This window comes from Megascapheus bottae, chromosome 17 (assembly GCF_031878675.1).
Source record: "Megascapheus bottae isolate mThoBot1 chromosome 17, mThoBot2.hap1, whole genome shotgun sequence".
In the NCBI taxonomy this organism is placed as follows: Eukaryota; Metazoa; Chordata; class Mammalia; order Rodentia; family Geomyidae; genus Megascapheus; species Megascapheus bottae.
The window spans coordinates 50868635-50886701 of NC_143525.1; the positions used below are offsets into that span (position 1 = coordinate 50868635).

The window sequence follows — 18067 nt, forward strand, 5'->3', positions numbered from 1 at the left end:
TCCCAGGCAGTGTGTGGTGGACGGGCGCGGAGGGCCGGGCTCAGGGAGTGGGTGGTGTGGGGCGGCACGTCCTCTGAGGGCACCCTCTGCCCCTGCTCCACCTGGCTGGAGGGTCCCCAGGTGGCCGGCAGTGCCTTCTCCCCGTGGCCTGCTGTCCTGGCTCGGGCTAGTGATCCCCTGGGGTTCACGGTCCCCCAAGGGCCCCACCTTCCCGGAGAGGAGCATGGCGGGGTGTGGTGTCTGAGGGAAGCCACTGGTGTGTCCAGGAGGTGCTGGGACACCCCTGACTCGAAGCCACAGCCAGGCTCCAGCCCAGGCCTGTGCTGCGAGGCAAGCCAGTCCACATGGGAGGCCCAAGCAGCTGTGGTCAGTCAGCCAGGAGGCAGCCTCCGTGGCGGGGGAAAGCCCGCCAGTTACCTGTGCCCCTGTGGTGCTGGGAGCCAGGGGTGGGGCGCCTCAGGAGGGCTGGACACGTGGGCTGAAACGGCTCAGGCACAGCCTAGCTAATTAGGCACATCGAAGGACAGCAGGCCACTCTGAAAGGTAAACAGAATTCCCCACCTAGAGCTGGGGCCCCAGTGGAGGGGCTCACCCTGTCACCCCAACCGGGGTTACTGGGGCTCATGGAGGCAGCTGCGCCTGCGGAAGGCCTCAGGTCCCCTGCATTGGGGTCACACAGCCCAGGCCCTCAGAGCCTGGACCACTGGGTGCTGACCCGAGCCCTGGGCCAGCCATTGTCCTTCCCGTCAGCTGAGCTTGGGGGGGCCACGGCCTGCTTACCCGGGGCTCTGACGCCCTCCCCCTCTGGAGTCCCTGTGCCCTTGTCCTCTTTTACCCCAGTCCCCATCCCTGCCCCAAGGGAAACTGGAGCAGGCTAGCGGAACCAGAGGCAGAGGTGGGGGCAGGTGAGAGCCAATCAACAGGAACTGCCTGGCAGCCCTCTTTCTAACCCAGCCGCCCGGCCCTGGGCCCCAGCTCCTGGTCCCCTCTCAGTCCCGCACTTCCGTCCCCTTCTCCAGAGGAATAGGTAAGGACCCAGGGCGGTACCTTGTAGAAAGGAGGAAGGTGGGCCAATACTTGAGTGTAAGCCAGCGGCCCAGAGGGAGGAGCCCGCGTGAGGGGCTCCAGAGGGAGGAGCCCGTGTGAGGGGCTCCAGAGGGAGTGTGCCCCTGCAGGGAGGAGGACAGCTGGTTGGCTTGTGCATGATCCCCAAAGGCCCGGTGCCAGGGCTCACGACTATCCTCCCAACTACTCAGGAGGCTGAGATCTGAGGATCGCGGTTCAAAGCCAGCCTGGCCACTAAAGTCCATGAGACTCTTATCTCCAATTATCCACTAGGAAACCGGAAGTGGAAACCGGAGCTGAAGAGCTCGGGGACAGCACCCAGGTCCAGAGTTCAAGATCTATGACAGACCAAAAAAAAAAAAAAAAGAGGGCCGGGAGTTTGGCCTAGTGGTTAGAGTGCTTGCCTAGCATGCATGAAGACCCGGGTTCGATTCCTCGGTACCACATACATAGAAAAAAGCCAGAAGTGGTGCTGAGGCTCAAGTGGTACAGCTCTAGCCTTGAGAAAGTCCAAGGACAGTGCTCAGGCCCTGAGCTCAGGCCCAGGACTGGCAAAAAAAAAAAAAAGAAAGAAAGAAAGAAAGAAAGAAAAGTATCAGGGCCCAGAGCGTGGCCTAGTGGTAGAGTCCTTGCCTAGCATGCACGAAGACCCAGGTTTGATTCCTCGGTACCACATACATAGAAAAAGCCAGAAGTGGTACTGATGCTCAAGTGATAGAGCTCTAGCCTTGAGAAAGTCCAACGACAGTGCTCAGGCCCTGAGCTCAAGCCAGGATTGGCAAAAAAAAAAAAAAGCATTGGAACCATGCTGTGATAGAGACCTGTGCTTCCATCGAGCTCCCTAAGCAGTGACACTCTGTCTAAAAAGATGCCAGGGGGGCCCAGGAGTTTGGCCTAGTGGTAGAGTGCCTGCCTAGCATGCACAAAGACAGGGGTTTGATTCCTCGGTACCACATACATAGAAAAAGCCAGAAGTGGTGCTGGGACTCAAGTAGTAGAGGTCGAGGCTTGAGAAAATCCAAGGACAGTGCTCAGGCCCTGAGTTCAAATCTCAAGACTAGCAAAAAAGGAAAGGAAGAAAGAAAAAGAACTAGAGACGGTGATAGGCAAGGCAAACACAAATATGCATTGAGGTAACAATACACAGGTAACAATTTACATGTTACTTAGAAAAAGAAATGCAGGGCTGGGAGTTTGGCCTGGTGGTAGAGTGCTCACCCAGTATGCACAAAGCCCTGAGTTTGATTCCTCCGTACCATATACATAGAAAAAAAGCCAGAAGTGGCACCATGGCTGAAGTGGTGGAATGCTAGTCTTAAGCAAAAGCACGGTCTAGCTACCCTGAAGGCCATGATTGGAAGATCATAGTTCTAAGCCAGTCCAGGCAAGGCACTTCATGAGTATTTATCTGAATAGAAAGAGCTAGGAATGGCTTAAGTGGTAGAGTGCTAGCCTTGAGCACATAAGCTCAGGGACAGTGTCCAGACGGAGTTCAAGCCCCAGGACTGGCAAAATTAAACAAGCCAGTGTGGTGGCTCACGCCTGTTGTCCTAGCTACTCAGGAGCTGAGATCTACAGATCAAGGTTCAAAGCCAGCCCAGGCACAAAAGGACCTGAGACTTTTTTTTTTTTTTTTTTTTTTGCCAGTCCTGGGCTTGAGCTCAGGGCCTGAGCACTGTCCCTGGACTTTCTCAAGGCTAGAGCTGTACCACTTGAGCCTCAGCACCACTTCTGGCTTTTTTCTATGTATGTGGTACCGAGGAATCGAACCCGGGTCTTCATGCATGCTAGGCAAGCACTTTAACCACTAGGCCAAACTCCCGGCCCCGGACCTGAGACTCTTTATCTCCAGTTAACTACAGAAAATGCGAAGCGGTAGCCCTGAGGTGAAATGCTCAGGGACATGGCCCAGGCCGAGTTCAATCCCCGTGACCCCACACACTCAAAATAATAAACCCTTGGTTTTCTGGAATCTACTTTGTTGGGGACCGAGTAAGGGGTCAGTGACCTTGGACCTGCACAATTGAGTATACAAGGAAGGAAGCTGTTCTCATGACTTTGGGCTGTGTCAATCGCTTCGCAGTTAACCTATGTGAGACTTGATCGCTGTTTTGTACGAAGGTAACCCCTGGCACTGTCCTGGTTTTAAAAAAGGTATTTAAGGTTGGAACTTGAAATGAACGGCGCTAGTCTTAAGCTCATGGCCTCGGGCTGCTGACTTGGGCTGCAGTCCTCCCGACCCCATCTTTTTCTTGTCTTTCTTTTCCCAGTCTTCACCCCCAAGGGCAGGAATCCCGGGTAACTGCCGCACCACTTGATCTTTTTTTGGTACTGGGGTTTGAATTTTAGCTCTCCTGTTGCTTGCTAGGCAGCTGTTGTACCACTTAAGTGACACTGTCCGTCCCCAGCTCCAGATCCACTTTAGACCCAGGCTGCAAGGACCAGAGCCCTCACTTGCCTGTGCTGAGCCCCCCACCCCTCCGCCAGCTCCCGATCCAACAGCTCCCCCTGTGGCAGGACAGGGTCCTGCCTTCCACTGGATGGCTGAAATGACCTCTCTAGCGTCCAGTCTCAGGAAGACAGTACAGGGGACAGAGACAGCTGCTCTGTGCCGAGGCACCGCCCCCTCCCCAGATGGGAGAACGGAAAACTCCACCGCTGCAGTCTGAAAAGGTTCAGACTCAGGGAATGGGGCCCTTGGCCTTCAAATCCTGCGTGGCCTGCCTGAGTGTGCTTGGACATCAGAGGACTCATCCTTGCTAGACTGGCATTCTGCCATTCAAGCCCCCACGTGGGATTGCAGGCACACACTGCCATGCCCAGGCTACGATGTGATGTGGTTGTGCTCAGGCCACATGGACATGCTCTGTGCTATTAGAGGCTGGGTAAGAAGGAAAGCTGTGATTGGATGCAGGTCCACCTTGCCTCCTTTGGGTGGACACAGGTTTGGCGTGAGGGCGCTGGTGGGGCCCAGTGCAGGCCGATAGCTGATCTAACGTTTGGGGCCCTCCCCGCCCCCCCCCCCCCCCCCGCCACCCTTGCTGGACCACTTGGCCCAGCAAACGGCAAAACAAATGGGGGAGGGCTGGAGGGAGCCAGCTGCGGGAGGGGCACCTGCCACCCATCCCCTTGCAGAAAGCCTGCTGTCCCGCCCAGATGAACTGACCTCCTGACTTCACCAGGCAAACTCTTGGAAGAAGACAAGCAAGGAGGGAAGGGATTGTGGGTGTGTCCAGGCGCCGTGGCACCCCTCACTTTTTCTGGCACTGGCAGCAACCCCCTTCGGTGGTCTGGTGCTCACAAATGACAGCTCTGACTTGGGGACCACAAAGGGGCCTGCTGTCCTTCCTTCCCCAGGGTATCCTGGCAGGACAGAGCTTCCCTGTGAGGGACACATGCCAGGGGGCCAAGGACAGCTCAACCCCAGGGCCCCTACAAGAACCACCCAGAGGGCCCCGGAGTGGGTGCTTGCCTAACATGCACAAAGACCCAGATTTGATTCCTCAGTACCAAATAAATAGAAAAAGCCAGAGGCTGGGTGCAGGGGCTCATGCCTGTAATCCTAGCTACTCAGGAGGCTGAGATCTGAGGATCAAGGTTCAAAGCCAGCCAGGGCACTAAAAAGTCTGTGAGGGGCCAGGAGTTTGGCCTACTGGTAGAGTGCTTGCCTAACATGCAGGAAGGCCCAAGGTTCCATTCCTCAGTACCACATACATAGAAAAAGCCAGAAGTGGCGCTGTGGCTCAAGTGGTAGAGCTCTAGCCTTGAGAAAGTCCAAGGACAGTGCTCAGGCCCTGAGCTCAAGCCCAGGACTGTCAAAAAAAAAAAAAAGTTAACTAAAATGAAAAAAAAATTCATTAAAAAAAAAGAAAGCCTAAGGACAAGGCTGGGAGTTTAGCCTAGTGGTAGAGTGCTTGCCTCACACAAAGCCCTGGGTTTGATTCCTTGGTACCACATACATAGAAAAAGCTGTAAGGGCAGTGTGGTTCACGGGACAGAGTGCTAGCCTTGAGCAAAACATGTCCGAGGGTAGTGTACAGGCCGAGTTCAGCCCCATGCCTGGCACCAAAACAAAAAAAGAGAGCCACTGCATCTACTGAATAGGGACATAGACTTTCTGCCAGGGCTGGCTTCTTCGAGTCACCATCCTCAGGTCTCAGCCTCTGGAGTAGCTTGGATTACAGGCGTGAGCCACCATGCGTGGCTCAACTTTTTGTACTGTTCTAAAGTTGTCAAGGCAGCAAGTGTTGTCTGGCCGGCAGCCACGCGAGGGGCCTTCACAGCCCCAGGCACACAGCAAGCCCGCAGTGCCCGCACTGGAATCCTCCTGAGGGGTGGCGGAGACCCTGCCCGATGCCAGGTGCCCCCAGGGGAGATGTACGGTGGCAGTAGGCGCTTGGCATGGGGCAACCGTGACAATCCAGTCACAGCCCAATCTGGTTCAAGGTCATGTGTGCAGTGCCTTATCTGGCCAGGTGCGAGCCCACTCGTCCTGTGGGACGGGAGCTCTGACCGGGTTCAAGAGCAGCTGGACCTCACTAGGCATGTGCACTGGTCCAGTGCTTCCCAGCCCAGGGCCCGCCCACTCCACCCTGCCCCGCCCCCACCCACCCACGCCAGCCTGGGAGGAGCCTGGCTGGGACCAGGCCGCACAGGCCTCAGGGGTGGGCTGGCACGTGGCTCCCAGGGGTGGGCTGGCACGTGGCTCCAGCTATCTATCACAGGCCCTGTCCCCTCTGTGACTCGCTCCCTGGGGCCTTTCGAGCCCCGGAATACTCTTCTGGGAAAGGGTGTTCCTGGAATCAATTCTGTTTGGCTTTGCCTCCAGAGCGGGGATGTTCCAGGGCCAGACCCACGCCTGAAGGTCAAGCGCAGCAGGTCTTTCCCCGCCCAGCACCTGCCTGTTTCTCTAACAGGGCAGGCCAATTTCCCGCAGTGTTCGCAGACTGCCATGAAGGAGGGCGCATGGCTTCCGGCCGGCACTCACGTGGGGCTCCCGGCTGTGTGGGCTGTGGGCTGGAGGACAGGGGTTTGACAAGACCACCACGAGGCCACGCCCAGTGCCACCCTCCTTTATTCACAGAGACGCGTGGCTTCCAGAGGGCACAGGAAGAAAAGGGGGCCCTTGTGACCCTCCCAGCACACCCCAGAGAGCCAGGACAGGCCTGGCAGCACCACTCCTTCAGGTCGGCCTTGGGGCCCTGCCCGAGAGCACCGCTGTAGCCACAGGGCTGCGGGCACCAGGGAGCCAGGCCTGGTGGCTGGGGACCCCTTCAGGGTGGTCAGCACCGTCCCGGGCAGAGCTGGTGCCACTCTGAAGCTGAGGCAAGGAAGGGGCAGGCTGGGCAGTGGGGGCAGGGGAGAAGCGCTCCCAGATGTCCAGGCCAGAGGAGCAGCGGCGTGGGGGAGGGGCGAGCCAGGCACAGGTCAGGCCCATTCCACTTCTTGGTCATCTCAGGACACAATCAGCCCATCCCCACAGCCCAGGACACACAGGCCTCGAGTCTCCCTCCTGAGCCTGAAGGGGCCAGGAACCGGAAAGTGCAGGGCAGGGACAGGTGACCGAACAGGTTGGGGGTCAGGGCCTCTGGGGCTTCCCCAGTGGCAAGGGTAACTTGAGATCCCCGGAGAGGATAGAAGGCTCAGGGAGGGGGGGCGGCGTGGGCCACCAATCCTGCTGGCCCTGGGGTTTCTGGCCCCCTCTCCCCCTCCTGGAGTGGGGCTCATAGACAGCAGGGACCACCATCAAGTGCATCCTGGTCTTCGGCAGGCCAGGGAGGGGTGCTGAGGGGCCTAGGACTTCTTGGCATCCTGAGTGTTTCGGCGCTTCAGGTCACTCAGGTCGATGGGCTTGAAGGCTGCCAGGGACAGTGAGGTCGGCGCTGGGCACTGCCCCCCCCACCCCGGTCTCGGGAGACTCTCCACCAGGCAGAAAGCTGGCTGGCTGGCCACCTTGCCCCTCCAGTGCCTCCCTCCTAGGGCAGCCCCCACTCACTCTTCAGGCTTGGGTTGGGGACCTTCTCCACGTACTCCTCCACCAGGCCTCGCTCCCCGCCCGGCAGCTGGCTGCGCAGGTCTCGCTCCACGCCCTGCCAGGCTGTAGCAAGAAGGCCATCGGTCAGGGTCCAGCAGAGTCTGGCCTGGATGCTGGGCTGCCCAGACCCACCTCCCCCTCACAAACTTCTGCCCTGGCAGCCTCCCTCCACGCCTGTCCCTCGCTCCTTGTCCTGGCAGCGCTCTGCCCTGCTCCTCTAGCACGCCTCTCCTCTGTATGGTGGATCCTTGACGCCACACAGCCTCCTTCCCCACCTCTCGGCTGGCACGCCGGCCACACCCTGGCCGGGCACAGGCTCCAGAGGCACACTCTCTTGGGGCCGGGCCCACTTTCCTACACGCTCCTCCAGGGGTCTCTCTGGACCCCAGGGCCAGGGAACAGAGATGGGGAGGCGCTCTAGAGTGCAAGGGCAGCCGGAGGGGCTCTGAGATGAGGAGCGGCAGTGCAGGCAACTGCAACTCACCTTCATAAATGAAGCGCACGTTCTCCTCGTGGGCAGGGGTGAAGATCTCACTGCTGTTGGTAGGTGAGCGGGGGCTGCTGTTCCTCTTGCCGTTGTAAACCACTCTGGAGACGGGGGAGCTACGGGGAGCACAGTGCGTGAGGATGGGGCCAGGCCTGGGGCTCACAGGACGCCCCACCCTCCTCAATGGAGCCCCCCTCCACCTGCCTCAGACCCACCTGGTCATCGCTGGGGTGTCCGGTCCTAGCTCTTTGCTGCCAGATCCCCTTGGCCTCTGAAACAGAAGCCCCAGAACACAAGAGTGGGACAGAGCAGCAACCCCTCCAGCACAGGAAGCGGAAAGCGGGCGAGGCACACCCCTCCTCCCTGGAAGAGTGGAATAAACCTAGCCTGGGTGGCAGGCTGTGGCTGTGGAGGGAGGGAGGGAGGGAGGGAGGGAGGAGGAGGCCGAGACTCATCTCCTGAGCAGAAGGGCTCATGGGCACTCCCAGCTCTGCCCTTGCTGGCTACTGTGACTCTCAGCTTCCTATCTGAAATAGAAAGACACTCCCTGAGCAAGTGGCCCAGCTTCCCTCCCTGGGGCTGGCGTGTAAGCAGTCAGTGCCCTAAGGACAAACCGAACCAGGCCAGGAAAAAGCATGTCCCCCCAGAGGAGGGGAGTCCCTAGAAGGAGCTGCCAGGCGGGACCCAGTGACTAGAAGCCTGGCACTGTCTGTCACAGCCTCACTATGAGCTCAGGGGAGTTGTGTAGTCCTGGGGAAATAGGCCTTTTTTTTTGTTTTTTTTTGGCCAGTCCTGGGGCTTGAACTCAGGGCCTGAGCTCTGTCCTTGGGTTTTGTTTCTTTGTTTTTGTTTTTTTTCTCAAGGCTGGAACTCTACCATTTGAGCCACAGCAGTGGGGAAAGCCTTCCCCAAAGATGCCAGCAGAAGGGCAGAAGCTCACCATACCCTCAAAGCCAGAGGGCTGGCCAGTCTCTGCCGTCGCCTCCTAGACCTCAGTGGCCTCCTGACCCTGCAGTCTGTCTTTCCTGCCCAGGACTGGCTGCTCCTCCAGGGATGCTGCCCCCAGAATGCCATTCTGTAGCGATCCTGCCCCGCCCCAGGAGGCCTCAGCTTGATGGCTGCCCAGCTTGCACACATGCCATGGCCTTACTTGAGTGCCCTGCTGGCACAGGCTTGGCTGGTTCATGAGAGGGACACCTAAGCTCTGAGCATTGGCTCCCAGTCAAGGAGCGAAGCACTACCCCAGCTGAGCAAGGTCCCTTAACAGGTGTGTAGGCAGGGACGGAACCCCAGGGCCCAGTGGGCTTGGGAGACCCACACAAGACTGCAGAAGCACCCGGCAAAGCCTAGAAGTTCATGGGACCACAGAAAGCTGTCTGTCACAGCTAGGTAAAGGAGAATGACCAGGGTCAGGAAGGGCTGAGGGTTAGGGGCGATTCCCCGTAGAGTGAATAAAGCTGCCCCAGGCTTATCCCCCAGGCCACCATTAGATAAACAGCAAGGCTGGCAAGGCTACCTCAAGTTCCACACCACACCTCCCTGCTATTTTCCGCTTTCTTTCTACCTTTCTACTAGTCATTTCCTCACAGAATGTGTGTGTGTGTGCGCGTGCGTGAGCAAATGGCACGGCAATTCTAGCTCTTCAACTCAGAGCCAGGACGCTATCCATGAGCTTTTTCTTTTGCCAGTCCTGGGGCTTGAACTCAGGGCCTGAGCTCTGTCCTTGGGCTTTCTCAAGGCTAGAGCTCTACCACTTGAGCCACAGTAACATTTCCAGCTTTTTTTCTATGTATGTGGTAGCAAGAATTGAACCTAGGCTTTTGTGCATATTAGGTGAGCACTCTACCACTAGACCACACTCCGGGCCCTCCATGAGCTCTTGTGCTCAAGGCTAGCTCTCTACCACTTGAACCATAGCTCTTCTGTTTTTGTTTTGCTTTGCTTTTTTTTTGGGGGGGGGGGGGCAGTCCTGGGACCTGAACTCAGGGCCTGGGTGCTGTCACTGAGTCTCTTTTGCGGAAGATTAGTGCTCTACCATTTGAGCCACAGTGCCACTTTTGGCTTTTTTTGTTATGTGGTACTGAGAAAGTGAACTCAGGGCTTCATGCATGCTAGGTCGGTACTTTACCACTGGGCCACATTTTCAGCCTCTGTGCCTTTTAAATTGGGTTGCAGCAGGCACTCACTAACCTCTCAGCTTGGGAGACTATGATCTAAGGCCCTGTCCAGATGGAGGGGTCTGGAGTCCAGTGAAGACACTCAGTGACAGGCTCCCAGCTGCAGATCCCCCATCAATAGGCTTCTCCCCACCTGCCACCACACACCCCACCAGCAACAAGAGCCTCCCCTCTGAGCTACCCAAGAGCCTTTGAGATATTAGGATCACAGTTTGAACCCAACCTGGCAGAAAAGTCTGTGAGGCATTTATCTCCACTAAACAGTAAAAATCTGCCAGTGAAGGTCTATCTAACTCACAATTTTGGTACAACACAAAAAATTGGTACAACACAATTTTTTTTTTTGCCAGTCCCGGGCTTAAGCTCAGGGCCTGAGCACTGTTCTTGGACTTTGTCAAGGCTAGAGCTCTACCACTTGAGACTTAGCCCCACTTCCAGCTTTTATTAAGTATGTGGTACTGAGAAATCGAACCCGGGTCTTAGTGCATGCTAGGCAAGCACTCTACCACTAGGCCAAACTCCCGGCCCCAGGTACAGCACAATTTTGAGCAAAAAAAAAAAACCTCAAGCAAGAGGGAGAAGCCCTCAGTTCAAGCTCCAGTACTAACACAGAAAGAAAGAAAGAAAGAAAGAAAGAAAGAAAGAAAGAAAGAAAGAAAGAAAGAAGAAAGAAAGAAAAAAAAAAAGAGAAGCAGGCTGGCCTGCCCTGCTGATCAGTAAGCATGAGATAACACAGTGTAAGGGAGCAGGGAGCTTGGCCTAGTGGTAGAGGGCTTGTCTAACATGCAGGAAGCCCAGGGTTGAATTCCTCCATACCACAAACACTGAAAAAGCCAAGAGTGGTGCTGTGGCTCAAGTGGCAGAGCGCTAGCCTTGAGCAAAACAAGTGTCCAAGGACAGTGCCCAGGCCCTGAATTCAAGTCCCAGGACTGGCAAAAAAAAAAAAAAAGGACTGGGAGCATAGCCTAGTGCCTAGTGGTGGTGCTTATCTAGCATGTATAAAGCCCTGGGTTCGATTCCTCAGTACCATGTACTCAGAAAACCCCAGAGATGGTGCTATGCTGTGGAAGGGTGCTAGCCTTGAGCAAAAAGTGTCCAAGGACAGTGCCCAGGCCCTGAGTTCAAGCCCAGGACTGGGTGGGGGGGGGTGTGTTCCTGTGGGGAGACAGAGTAAGTGGAATGTAGAGTCAGCCCACTCATGGAAAGGAGGCCTAGAATAGCGTGTGACTGGACAGCCCCCTGGCTACAGGCAGACTTGGCATGGCCAGCCACAGGCAGCTCTGCTGTGGGCACCTCACACACACCCCTCACGCCCGATGCTGGACCAGAAGGCCGAGGTGACCCACGTGCCCCTCGGCTCCCAGCCAGGACCTGGGGTCACAGCAGCAGGTCTGCCTCCTCTTCCCCAGCCTGCCTCAACCACCGGCCGCACCCCTGCCAGGCTTCCGAAATGTCTGTTTTCCAGGCACAGCCACGAGGCCCATGTCTTCTCTGATGTTCACTGGCCATCAGGGGTCAAGGAGTGGGACACAAGACAGCACGGGGACAGGGAGGCCAGAGCCGGGCTCAACCGCGGCCACAGTGGCCGCCCTGCCAGGATGCTGTGCAAGAGAATCACGCAGCTGACCACGGGCTCTCCATGGCGGGTGCTCCCCACTCTTCTGGCCTCTGCGGCCTGAGACGCTTCAGGAAGTGGTTTATGGGCCAACCGGGGGCGGGGGCGGGCTCGGACAGCCCCGGGTCTGTGGGCGCCTCCTCACGCCGAGCCCACCGCGGCCCAGGCGGGGCCTTGGGAAGACCCGGCGGCTGCCGCCCCGGCCTCCGGCCTCGCGCTCGGGCCCGCCGGTTCCACTCCCCGGGGGGGCCCGCGCGGGTGGCCAGCGCCCCGCCGGACGGCGCCCGCAGCCCGCGGCGGCAGCAACGTGGGGCGAGCGGGCAGCGGGGCCGGCCGGAGCCCCCGGTGCCCGCGGCGGCCCGCAGCATCCTCCGCCCGCCCGGGGCCGGGGCCGGGGCCGCCGGGGCGCCGTGGCCGCGGACGGCCGCCAGGCGCAGCGCCGGCGCAGAGTCCCGGGCTGCGGCGGGAAAGGCGTCTCCCCGCGACCGCCGGCCACGTCCACGGCCGCGCCCGGCCCCCGCGCCTCCGCCGGCCGCGCCCCGCCCCGCGATCCCGCGATCCCGCGACCCCGGGGCGGGGCGGCGAGGCGGGCGGCGCGGCCGGGCTCCCGCGGGGACCGCGCCTGCCCCGCTCCGCCCCGCCGCGCCCCGCCCGCCGCCGGAGCCGCGCCCGCCTCACCTCGCCCGGCTCGCCGCCGCCGCCGCCGCCGCCGCCGCCGCCGGTGGGCCGACCGGAAGTGACGACACGCCGCGCAGGCGCAGGGGCGGCCGCCGGCGGGCGCGTGACCGCCGCGGCGCGCGGGCCCGGGGCGCGGCGGCGGCGGCGGCGGCGGCGGCGGCGGCGGCGGCGGCGGCGGCGGCGGCGGCGCGGCGGCCCGGCCGCCCCGGAGCCTCGCCGAGGCCCAGCAGTCAGCCAGCTCCGCCGGCTCGGAATCCCGTTTATTGAGGAAGTGCAAAGAGAAACCCGCCGAGGCCCCGCGGCCCTCCGGCCGGCCCAGCCCCTCCGCGCGCCCCGGAGCAGCTCCAGCAGGCCCGGGAAGTCCGGGTCCACCCGGTCGCGGGCAGCGCCCCGTCGTCGGTGGCCGCGCCCTGCCCGCGCCCGCGGAGAGGAGGTACGTAGGGGCGGGGGCCGGAGACCTGACCCTCGGAAGGGCGGCCCCACCTGCCGCCGCGCGGCTCAGGCCCTCGAGGGCCGCCCCGGGGCCCCACCCGTCTCACTGGCTACTCCGGGACCCATCGCTGCAGCCATGTGCAGGGCGTCCAGCCGTCTCGTCTCGCTGGCGAACGTCGGCCCCAGATCTGACCGGCAGCGTCACACACTCCAGGTTTCCAGAAAGCAGGGCTTCGTGCAGCGCAGCCAGGCCTGGACGGCGCAGCGGCCGAGGCCAAGGCCCTGACCGCCCGTGGCCTCAGCCCCGCCAGCAGGCCCGCTCCGGCCCACTCACCGGAGGCGTGGAGGGCGTCCAAAGAGACCCTCCCAGCACGGAGGAGGCGCCACCTGGGCCAGCCCACCCTGGCGGATAGGGTCCAAGAGGAGGCCATGACGAGGAGCACGCACGCTTCGATCCGCTGCTGGGGACTGCCGGGAGGAGCGTCCAGTGCTGCTGGCCATCCTGGGCCCGGAGGGCCGCCCCGCAGGGGACCCTGTGGCACAGTGATCGGCAAGGAAGCTGTGTGGTCCGACAGACCCCTGCCTCCTGCTTATGTAGGATAGCAGGGCCGTATAAAGCTGCGAAGTCATGCGTGTCCAGGAGAAGGCCGAACCTGAGCCGCCCTCCCCGCCCTGGCACAGGATCCTGTGGAGTGGCTCATCTTTCAACCCACCTGTTACCATGTCGGGCCAAAGGGGTCAGATCCTTCCTGGCTGCTGCTCTCTGTCCCACAGCTGGACCTAAAAGGTCTGTGCCTTACAGAGGGCAAAAGGAGCCCATGAGGAGAGCTGGGCATGTGGCTGGAGGGCAAGGCAGGACCCAAAGGCTTTAGGAAGCCTGAAGGTCTTCAGATTGGTCCACCAGTCTACACCTCACCACCCCTGCCTACCTCCTGTGAGGTTCGGGGCTGCCTGCCATACTAAGGGGTTCAGGTCTATCGCATCATACTGGGCATGCAGCCTTGTCCACCTCTTCCTGTCACCTCTCAGGGTCATGGCTTCTAGAACTTAGAGCCATTTCCCCAGAATTGCCTTGAAGGGGTCGGGTAGCTTCCTGCTCAGAAGCCTGCCTCTGCCCTGGCCTGGCTCTCAGTGCAAAGACACATGTTAGCCCCATTTCTGGTTCTTCCTCCCCCACTTCGCTTGTTTTCACCCACCATCCTGCCTCTTGGCTCCACATTCTGGACATGTTGCCAGGTTGCATCACTAAGGATGGCACCCTTGCTCCTCTCTAAAGAGAAGGCCTGTTAAAGGTGATATGTCCCCCGCCCTCGCGGACTCTTTCAGCAGGCTTCACCGACAGCTGCCCCTTTTGTGTTTGGTGTTTGGTGTTTTGTGTTGCTGGTCCTGAGGCTTGAACGCTGAGTCTGGGTGCCATCCCTGAGCTCTTTGCTCTAGGTGGGCACTCTACCACGTGAGCCATCAGCAGATGTCTGCAGCTGACAAAGTCAAATTGTCAAGTGTATTACACTGGGTGCAGAGCCGGGTGCCACAGACTACTGGAGTACCGGAGCAGCTCGGGGATGTTTCCTCTGCCTCTCATCCTGGAACCTGGCAAGATTCTGGCCCACAGAGACTGCCGTGGGGGTGGTGTGCATGTTTGCAGTTCCAGGGCCCTGGGGAAGTGCTGGTCACATGAACCTCTGGTCGGTCATATGGGAGGAATCTGCTGCTGTTTCTTCGGACTTGTTTACAGGTTGAAAGACACCTTTCCCCACTGTAGCCAAGCGAGAGAACCCTGCGTTGATATGGAAATTGCCTTTTCTCCTGTTGTGGAAAGTTTCTGTCTGCACTGCCAGCTCTGAGGAGCATAAGAGATGAAGCCACCTGTGGTGGCCACCGCAGCAGTGACGCAGTGACACCCTGGGCAGATCTGTCAGGCCAGGCAGTTTGTCCTCCCCAGGTGAGCCTTTCCTCTCACCCAGGAGCTGAGAAAAAGGGTTGTGGTGATTCAGATCTGAGAAGCATCTGGTCGATGAAGCTTCCAGCAGCCAAAGACCCCCCCCCAGAAGGGACTGACAAGCCTTGTTCTGGCAAGTTCCTAGAAGCCACACATCGGATGTTCCTGTCCTTTTACGTGTGTCTGCTTAGCAGTACTGAGGTTTGAACTCAGGCCTCGTGGTTGCTAGATAGCCCTCTACCAGTGGAGCCACACTTCTGGCACGGTTTGTTTGTATTTTCTTGGAGTGGGGCTTGTGTGTGCCTGTGCATGTGTGCGTGATGCTCACACAAGCACTAATACCAGGGCTTGAACTCAGCCTCACACTTGCTCTGCGTTCTTGCTCATGGTTAGTGCTCTGCCACTAGAGCCATGCCATATTTCGCTGGTTGATTGGAGTTTTCTGCGTGGCTGTCCTCATGGTCTTGCCTCCTGAGTAGTTAGGATTACAGGCGTGAGCTATGGTGCCCAGCCTATAGCTTGCTTTTGAGGCTTTCAGCAAAAATTGACCATGAGCTGTCCAGCCTGTCACAGTAGTGAAATTAGGAGACATCAAGACAAAGCCTGTTGTTAGATGGCATTGCCCATGATTCTGTGTGGGCCAAGCCTGGCCTGGCTTTGGATCTCAGTTTTCAGATCTCAGTCTCCTGAGCAGCTGGGACTATAGGCGTGAGCCACTGACTGGTGCCTAGCTCCCTTGCCTGTTAGTATGGACTTGTGAAATGACCTGTGGAGCTGGGCGTGGTGGCTCACACCTGTAATCCTAGCCACTCAGGAGGCTGAGATCTGAGGATCACAGTTCAGAGTCATCCCAGGCATCAAAGATAGTGAGACTCTTATTTCTAATTAACTACTTGGAAACTGAAATTGACACTGTGGCTCCAGGGGTAAGGTGGGTAGCCTTGAGCTGAAGAGCTCAGAGACAGTGCACAGACTCAGAGTTCAAGCCCATGACCCCCCCCCCCAACACACACACAAAATGTTGAGTCTGATTTAAATTTTCTTTTTGTAGGATAAATGGAAAAGATTGAAATGTCCAGTGAATTTCACCAGCAACGTCCTGCAAAGAACAATGCCTGAGAGCTGGGAGCATGACCTAGTGGCAGAGTGCTTGCCGAGCATGCACAAAGTCCTGGGCTCGATTCTTTGTACCACATACATAGAAAAAAGCTGGAAGTGGTGCTGTGGCTCAAGTGGTAGAGCTCCAGCCTTGAGAAAAGTTCAAGGACAGTGCTCAGGCCCTGACTTCAACCCAGGTCTGGCCTGGCAACTACACTGAAGGTTGACACTGGCAGGAACCAGGGCTGCAAGGCAGGGTTAGGCCCTCCTAAGTAGGCCCCAAGGACAGAGAGGCCCTTGGAGAAGGCCTAAACCTGACATCTGCTTTTTTTTTTTTTTTTTTTTTTTTTTTTTTTTAAGTTTGGGGACTGTGGAGCCTGAACTCAGGGCCTATGTGCCATCCCTGAGCTGTTTTGCTCAAGGCTGGCACTGTATTGCTGAACTGCAGCTCCACTTCCAGCTTTTTGGTGGTTAATTGCAGGCAAAATCTCTTGGATTTGTTTTCCTTTGCTGGCTTCAAACCTTGATCCTCAGCTCTCAGCCTCCTGAGCAGTTAGGATCTTAAGAATAGGTTTCTGGCCCCTTGCACTGACTGACATCTGTTTCTCACTCTCTCTGTGTGGAAAGAGAAAACATCGGCCATCCCCGCTCCCAGCTCGTAGCTTTTGCTGTTTTCCCTTGGAGATTTCAAGGCTGCCTTGCTAATCCAGCCACCCCGCCTGAGCGTCTGGACCCCCCTACAGCCTCCCAACACAGCCCAGGCCCAGGAGCACATCAGCTGCCTCACTCCCCACCTGGAGCTTGTGATGTGGCTGCTCGGTCCCCACACCTCTGGGCCGCGTGGGCCTGCCCTGGTAGGAAGCCCAGCACCCCCTTTCCACCTCCTGCACTCAGCATTGCTGGCCTCCCTGAAACACCCAGGGCCTTCAGAACTGCCCTCTGCTGGCCTCCCTCCAGTATCTAGTGCCCACAGCACTGCGGCCTCAGGCTCATGTCTGGAGAAGTTAGGTAACTTTTTTTTTCCCCAGTCCTGGAGCTTGAACTCAGGGCCTGAGCACTGTCCTTGAGTTTTCTCAAGGCTAGAGCTCTACCATTTGAACCTCAGCACCACTTCCAGCTTTTTTTTCTATGTATGTGGTACCAAGGAATCAAACCTGGGTCTTCATGCATGCTAGGCAAGCACTCTGCCACTAGGCCGAACTCCTGGTTTAGGTAAATCTTTCTACACAGCCTCCCAGTGTCTGTAGCCACTGTCATGTGGACAGGAAGCAATGCCCCTTTGTGTTGGCAACACACGCCCAACTGTGAGCCTCACATCTGTCTCCTGAGTAGCTGGGATTACAGGCATGAGCCACTGAGCCAGTTGCCTTTTTAAAGCCAGGAAATAGTCTATTTTTAATACCAGATTTCCCCCAGTGACTCTCATCCCCGCCCCCGCCCTCCAGTGCATGTTCCTAAGACTGGTAATAAAGCTTAGCAAGCTCACATACCTTTGAGGGTTAACCCACCTGAATTCTCTTGAGATAGGGTAGTTCGCACCTACCTCCATGGACCCAGAACTGGCGCGCGCACATAGCGCGCACTGCCAGGGCTGTGATGTGGTCCACAAAAAGCACACACACATACACCGAATGGCACACGTGCTGGTCTGCAGGACAGCCCAGTTGGACCTGTTGGGTGACTGCATTTTCGCCTTTGTGCTTTCTGCAGGGACTCTACCATTACGTACCATCTTATTCAAGCTTAGAATCCTAGCCGGCCTAGTGGTAGAGCATGTGCCTAGCAGGCCCAAAGACCCAGGTTCAGTTCCTCAGTGCCGTATACATAGAAAAGGCCAGACGTGGTGCTGTACTCAAGTGGTAGAGCGCAAGCCTTAAGAAAGCCCAAGGACAGTGCCCAGGTCCTGAGTTCAAGCCCTAGGACTGGCAAAAAAAAAAATTCCAGCCTAGTTCCATGGCTCTGAGACCATAGAGGGAGGCGCCCCTAGCCCAGGCCTGTACTCCTAGCTACTCATGAGGCCGAGATCCAAGGATGGTGGCTTGAGGCCGCCCAGGCAGGAAAAGTCCACGAGAGCATTATTTCCAATTAACCACCAGAAAGCCCGAAGCAGAACTATGGCTCAAGCAGTAAAGCACAAGCTGGAAGGGTGGCCTAGTGGTCGAGGGCCTTCCTAGTGCTCAAAGCCCGGGGTCCAGTCCTTGGTAGCATATACACAGAAAAAGTCAGAAGTCCCAGGACTGGCAAAAAAAATTCATGGGATAGGCAGGGCATTCCGTGGCTTATACCTGTAATCCTAGCTACTCAGACTGAGATCTGAGGATCCTGGTTCAAAGCCAGCCTGGGTAGGAAAGTCTATGAGGCTCTTATCTTTACCACCAGAAAACTGCAAGTGGAACTGAGGGCTAACCTTGGGCTAAAGAGCCCAGAGACAATGTCCAGGCAACAACAAGAAAAAAAGATCTTGGGAGGAGTGACCAGGCCCCAGGCTGAGTTCAAGTTCCAGGAGTGGCACACATACACACAAGAAACCATACAGCAGAGG

At 58.0% G+C, this 18067-nt stretch overlaps 1 protein-coding gene across 1 annotated transcript; it reads right to left on the bottom strand.

The window, feature by feature from the left end:
• Positions 1–6121: 6121 nt before the first annotated feature.
• Mcrip1 (MAPK regulated corepressor interacting protein 1) lies at positions 6122–12100 on the bottom strand. The gene is made up of 5 exons (XM_090351373.1): positions 12057–12100; positions 7802–7857; positions 7584–7702; positions 7061–7162; positions 6122–6923 (listed from the first exon to the last, which is right to left on the bottom strand). Exons 2-5 carry the CDS (start codon positions 7807–7809, stop codon positions 6859–6861), a joined length of 294 nt encoding a protein of 97 aa, XP_090207499.1. The 5' UTR covers positions 7810–7857; positions 12057–12100; the 3' UTR covers positions 6122–6858.
• Between the last annotated feature and the right edge of the window lie 5967 nt (positions 12101–18067).